At 40.6% G+C, this 6,502-nt stretch overlaps 1 protein-coding gene across 1 annotated transcript; it reads left to right on the plus strand.

The window, feature by feature from the left end:
• Positions 1-2,456: 2,456 nt before the first annotated feature.
• Positions 2,457-4,616, plus strand: LOC111871960. Its single transcript, XM_023865403.2, has 3 exons — positions 2,457-2,678; positions 3,386-4,087; positions 4,266-4,616. The coding sequence occupies exons 2-3, from the start codon at positions 3,392-3,394 to the stop codon at positions 4,278-4,280; spliced, it is 711 nt and encodes a 236-aa protein (XP_023721171.1). The 5' UTR covers positions 2,457-2,678; positions 3,386-3,391; the 3' UTR covers positions 4,281-4,616.
• The last annotated feature ends 1,886 nt before the right edge of the window (positions 4,617-6,502 follow it).

The raw sequence follows: 6,502 nt of genomic DNA on the forward strand, positions 1-6,502 counted from the left end.
TATGAGAGAACATGTCAGCAGTACTTAGCACACTTGGGAGATGAGGTGACTCATGAAAGTGCTCCTGTATATATAAATACCATGCCATGGAGACTGTGTTGGAAAAATGGCAGTGAAGGTCCCCTCGTTCTAGACTTTCACATCAGGTGGAAGTGTATGGCCAGATTGATTCCATCCACTTTACCCACAGGGAAAGAGGTTCCACTATGCATTGGATGTGTGGGGTTCTTAATGTGTAGTCTTGTCATTACTCCGATGACAACCCACTTCTTCGGAACAGTTTGTTGGTCCTGAAAAGGACCGTGGTTGCTGAGATGTTTGATCGGAGAGGTAGCGCGGCGCGCGCCGATAAGGAGCGAGGCTAGTTGCGGTGAGTGGCCTGGCCCCAGTGCGGCCGTGGCTGGAGGTTGCTTGATCGCAGCACCGCGGCTGCTGGTGAAAGGCTAGTTGTTGAGCACGGTCGTAGGAGTGATGAGGCAGTGGCTACACCAGGTGCCCAGTGGGTCGGACAGAGACACGACCACCGGTGAGTCCAGGCGAGGTGCCCCAGTGAGTCGGGTTGTGAGAGCCGGAGAGCCGAGGCAGTCGTGACTGGCGCAGCCTGCCAATGCCTCCAAAGACCAAGCACTGGCGGCGAAGCCTGCTGGCTGGTGTTGCTTGCTGTGGCTTGATCGTAGACTGATGATCGACTGAATACTCGGCGTTGGAGCTGCCCCTTTTTATACACTGCTCGGTTGGCGGAGCGAAACTTGAAATTGAGGAGGAAGAATTGATTGGCTAGCGCGCGTAATGGTGTAGATGCGGGCTAGCAGCGAGCGCAGTATAAATGCGAACGTTTGAAGCAATATGATTGGATATATATATATAAAGGGCATAATCTGCTGTACCTGGCCTGGACTGACGGAGGCTGTGTATATATTGTACATCTAAATAAGAAATAAGTGTATTATAAATATGTGTAAATACAGACAGTGGACTTAGTACTACAGACTGACTAACAAATGACAGACCCGACCTCTCGTCAGAGAGGGCGCTACACATAGACAGGACAGTAACTTTCACTCAAAGAAATATCTGGTCATGAGCCCCAGCTGGGGCTCGACACCAAGACAGACAGACTGACTGACCGTCAGTTGCAACGTGACTCAGACTCAGACTCAGAATCTGATTGGTTAGCGCGCGTGATGGTGAAAAGTGATGTGAAGAGCGAGCATTGCAGAAATGCGTGATAATGTGGGATGTTCCCACAGATGTGACTGAATTCGTTCCAGAGCTATTCTGGCTGTATTGTGAAAAAGAACACCCTTACCAGGATTTCAGTCCTGGTCATCCATACCATACAGGCATTCACTCTACTGACAGCTGGTGTAGCTCATCTTGAGATATTAATTCAGATTATAGAAGGAAATAATTTTATATTGATTACATGTTTTAATATATTTTATCTGTTTGAGAGATCTGAGAATTTTTCCACTTTTTATGTTGCATGAACTCGGAATATATAACAACAGTTCCAGTTTCTCATTATGTACGTTTATAGTTCACATGAATAGCCTCAGGTTTTTCCATGTAATCAAACTTAATGCTTATAGATATCACATACTGTATTTAAGCATGTACATTAGATAAGGTGTGACAGTAAGTTGACTTCTGTTGTTTGGAAACATAACCTGAAAGTAACTGTAATTAGGTTGGTTTTTATAAGCACTAAAGAGAAAAGTATGTGACTGTGAGTAATTGTATATGTATTTTAGACACATTTATAATCTTCTGTCACAAAGAATTTCATGTTCCCAGAAAATAATTCATCGGTTATTGTGATCAAGTCAAAAGGAAATCTATATTTTACATAATCCCCATGCTGAAATTTCCCATTCTAAGCATAATGCTTTCAACAAGTAGCATAATTTTTAAAAGACTTTTCATACAATATTTCACAATCCTTCATAAAGCAGTTGCTTTCATTTTTGCTCCTTGTCTTTGAATAATTAGCGTAATTAATAAACACAGTGAAAAGCCAAATAGCTACCCCACAATTATGACATAGAGCCTTTTCCTTGTGGTTTTACCCTTAAATAGGATTCCAAAATCATGCAGTATACCAGCTAGAAAGACACAAGAAGTAAAGTCTGCATGGCTGCCATATTTGCATCACTGAAAATATGGATCTGAAAAGTTTGGTTTTGGTGTTGACTTGAGTAATGACCTCACCATTGAATTCATTAACATGATATACTGAGGATGGGGTCGAGGATGACCTTTTCAAACAAGGATTTTATGAACAGTACAATCTTCTGGGATGCTATGCCATGTAGAAGTTCACTGATGTTTTAGAGGAACATGTGCCTCAACCTTCAGGGTTGAAACCTACTGCTTGCTACTTGCTTGCATCCTTGGTATACTCTTTGATTCTGAAGTTGGATATGGTACATCCCTCTGAAACATCAGCAAACTTCTACCAGACTACAAGGCATAACTGTTGAGAGATTGTAATATTGATGAAGAAAAGTTAAGAAGTTGGTAGCCATGATGAAGCTAGGCAGAATGTTGATGTAACGTGTAAAGTGCAGACATGCTTTGTTTCTATTACAGAGAAGCAGTGCTTCTCCTCTTGTTTATTAATAATAAACCGTAAGGACATGTTAACAACCGAAGTGTAGCGTTTTTACTATAACAGGTTATGGGCCCAGGCTTTTTTTTTGCGTAATGAGTGAGCTGTGATAGGTTAGAAGTGCGTCAGTCCTTCACAAGAGCGGGTTATTCGCCATTGAAGAAAATCCGAAGAAGAATGGATTTCATAAAGAAACTTAAACCACTAGGTAGCAGTGCAGACTGGCCTGTGTGGAAAAGGAAAATAAGGGATCTTATGGATTACCATGAGGGAGCCCTAGAAGCCATTGATGGTAAAATAACAAAACCGGAGCCACTTGAAGAGAACGCGACTGCAGCACAACAGAGACAGTATAAAATAGAGTTGGATTACTACAGAAAGGCAAACAGTTATGCCAAATCCATGATCACAGCATCAGTTACAGATATAGTGTATCAAAAGATAATGGATAAGGACACGGCACGTGAGGTATGGGCGACTCTCAAAAGGCAATTTGAGGCTGGTACAGAAGATCAATTGTTTAAGTTTTGTAGTGATTTCTTCGCCTTCAGTTGGTCAGACAAAGAAGATGTATCAACACATGTAGCAAAACTTTTAACCTTGTGGAATGAGTTAAACGGTGGTTTGGTGGCAACGAAGGAACATGCGCTGCCTAACCTATTGTTTATTTGCAAAGTTATGAGTATTCTACCAAAGTCATTTGAGTCATTCAAGTCTAGTTGGATGCTTATAGGAAAAAGCAAAGACAACCCAATAGATGAATTGACTAGTAAGTTATGCATGTTCGAGAGAAATTTTGTAAAATTTCCGATTCAAGAAACAGTGAAAGAAGTTGAGAATTTTACACAGGAGGCCTCTGTTGCAAGACATAACTGGAAGCCAAAATCAAAGAAAAACGACACATGCAATTACTGTAAAAGAAAAGGACACTGGGTGAAAACTTGCAAGAAGTGGATACGTGATGGCTGTCCTCAAAGAGGAAATCAAGAAAAAGAAAGTAGTAAAGACAGTGCTCAAGTAATAATTGGAACAGTAGCTTCTGATTGTGAGATTTGCTCTACAGTTGAGGTTAAGGGTACAGAGTGGTGGATTGACAATGGTGCTACAAAACACATGACAAATTGTTCCAAGTACTTCATAAATTTTGAAGGGTTTGAGAAGCCAAAGGACATTATTCAAGCAGGTCAAGCTCCGCTACAAGCAGTTGGGGCTGGAGACATGAAAGTGAAGTCAGACCTAGGAAACAAGAATAAAATGTTGTTACTAAAGAATGTGTTATTTGTGCCTGACCTTGTCAAGAATCTTTTTTCTGTCCTAACAGCTCATGAAGCCAACCCATCAAGTAGATTCATATCAGGTATTAACACATGCAGTTTGCAAGTCCATGGAGAGGAGATAGTAAAAGGAAAGCGTTCCACAGGAGGTGGATTGTACAAAGCCCTAATTGAGCCTGTTATGCCAGAGCGACAAATTGAAGTAAATTCTGTTACAACTAATGATTCCACTCTTCAGCTATACCATGAGAGGTTTGGACACCAAGATAAAAGACACATAAAGAATATCCTTGAAAAGGAGTTTCAAATAAAAGTAAGGGTAGATAGTTCTGTGTGTGAACCATGCATGTATGGAAAGGCTCATAGACTTCCCTTTGGAAGAAGAAACGAAGTGACAATTCAAGGAGAACTCTTATCTGCAGATGTGTGTGGTCCATTCAAACCAACCTTTCAAGGAAAGAGGTATGTTGCACTATTTAAGGATAATTACTCTAGATACAGATATGTGTTTTTGTTGAAGGAAAAATCAGAAGTGGAAAGTATCTTAACAGATGTGATACGGAAGGCAAAGGCCTTAGGACATGTTGTGCATGAATTCCTCAGTGATAATGGAGGAGAATTTGATAATGAGAAGGTTAGGAATGTTCTCAACAAAAATGGTATAGTTCATCGGCTAACAGCTCCCTATACGCCTGAACAGAACGGGAATACCGAGCGTGAAAACCGCACAGTTATTGAGATGGCAAGGACACTTATGTATGCAAACAAGGAAACAGAATTCCCAGAAGAAATTTGGGGTGAGTTGGTAAATACGGCAGTGTATATTTTAAATAGAACAGGAAAGTCAAAGGAAGAAGGGAAAAGCCCCTATGAACTCTGGATCAAGAAAAAGCCGCGTTTGAAACACTTCAGGATAATTGGAACCCCTTGTTATGTACATATACCGAAACAAAGAAGAACCAAGATGGATAGAAAAGCAGTTAAAGGGTACTTAGTGGGTTACGACGGTGATGAGAGATACAGAGTGTGGATAAAAGGCACAAGGTCAATAGCACTGTCAAGAGATGTGGTATTCGAAGAGAATCCAATAAGATGCATCAAATCTCATGAAGACTCTAAATCCGAGACAGGTGACAGCTTTAGCACTGGAGCTTTAGAAAACACAAGTGGTCAGTCGGATTATGAAGATGAGACTCAAAGTGAAGATAGTGAAGAGGTGCAATCAGAAGATCCAAAAACTCGCTCTTTAAGAGATAGAACTACCTTAAAGAAACCATCCCACCTAGAAGACTATGTTATGATATCAGAAGTGTTAAATGAAAGGTTCAACCCCGAGACATACGAAGAGGCAATTTCTTGTAAAGAAAAGGAGAAGTGGAAGGAAGCAATGCTTAAGGAAATGGAATCTTTACGAGAAAACAATACATGGGAAGTCACCAAACGACCAGAAAATGAAAAAATTATAAAATGTAAGTGGGTATACAGAGTCAAAGAAAATCCTGATGGTAGTGTTGACAAGTATAAGGCAAGACTTGTAGTCAAGGGTTTCAGCCAGCGACAAGGAATTGATTACAATTCAACATTTAGTCCTGTAGCAAAATGGGGAACCATACGTGCAGCCATCAGTACAGCAGCAATGGAAGGGATGTGGATGTCACAGTTCGATGTATCTACAGCCTTCCTATATGGAAGTTTGGAAGAGACTATCTACATGAGCCAACCAGAAGGTTTTTCAGATGGTACGAATAAAGTATGTAAGCTCAGGAGAAGCCTATATGGATTAAAGCAAGCTCCCAGGTGTTGGAATAAACGTTTTGGAAAGTTCATGACTGAACAAAAATTCAGAATCAGTAAGGAAGACCCATGTCTCTATATTAGAGAAAGAGATGGAAACAAGATATTTCTAGTACTGTATGTTGATGATGGTCTTGTTGTTGCAAGTAATAAAGAGGAATTAAATAGTTTTCTTCATGATTTGAAACAGAATTTCAAAATAGCTGAAAGGCCAGCAACTTATTATTTAGGTTTGGAAATAGACAGAAGACAGGATGGAAGGATCAAGATCTCTCAAGAAGCATATGCCAAAAGAATCCTTGAGAGATTTAACTTTTCAAATTGTAACCCAGTTTCAACTCCAATGGTGAAAGGAAGTATGGAATTAGGGAAAGAGGGTGATAGAAATGAGAAGAGATTTCCATATCGCCAAGCCGTAGGCGCTATTATGTACTTGATGATAGGTTCAAGACCAGACTTGGCATACAGTGTCGGAGTACTTTCAAGGTCCCTAGAGAGTCCATCAAATGAAGACATAGGAAGACTGAAAAGAGTTCTCAAGTACATTAAGGGAACCGTGTCTCTAGGCATAATCTATGATCCTAACTGTAATTCTAGAGTTTTAAATTGTTACAGTGATGCAGATTTTGGAGGATGTGAGAGCACGGGTCGGTCTACTTCAGGCGCTGTAGTCATCTATGCTGGAGGTGCAGTATCTTGGCTTAGCCGCAGACAAGCTACTGTGGCTCTTTCTACTACAGAGGCAGAACTTGTAGCAGCAACTGAAGCAACCAAAGAAGTACTATGGTTAAGCAGATTATATAAGGAGATAAACAGTTTGAAT

Source organism: Cryptotermes secundus, unplaced genomic scaffold (genome assembly GCF_002891405.2).
Source record: "Cryptotermes secundus unplaced genomic scaffold, Csec_1.0 scaffold30, whole genome shotgun sequence".
Classification (NCBI taxonomy): domain Eukaryota; kingdom Metazoa; phylum Arthropoda; class Insecta; order Blattodea; family Kalotermitidae; genus Cryptotermes; species Cryptotermes secundus.

Bases quoted from the DNA above. Each gene is read 5' to 3' on its own strand.
- LOC111871960 (XM_023865403.2), top strand. From the start codon at position 3,392: ATGTTCGAGAGAAATTTTGTAAAATTTCCGATTCAAGAAACAGTGAAA.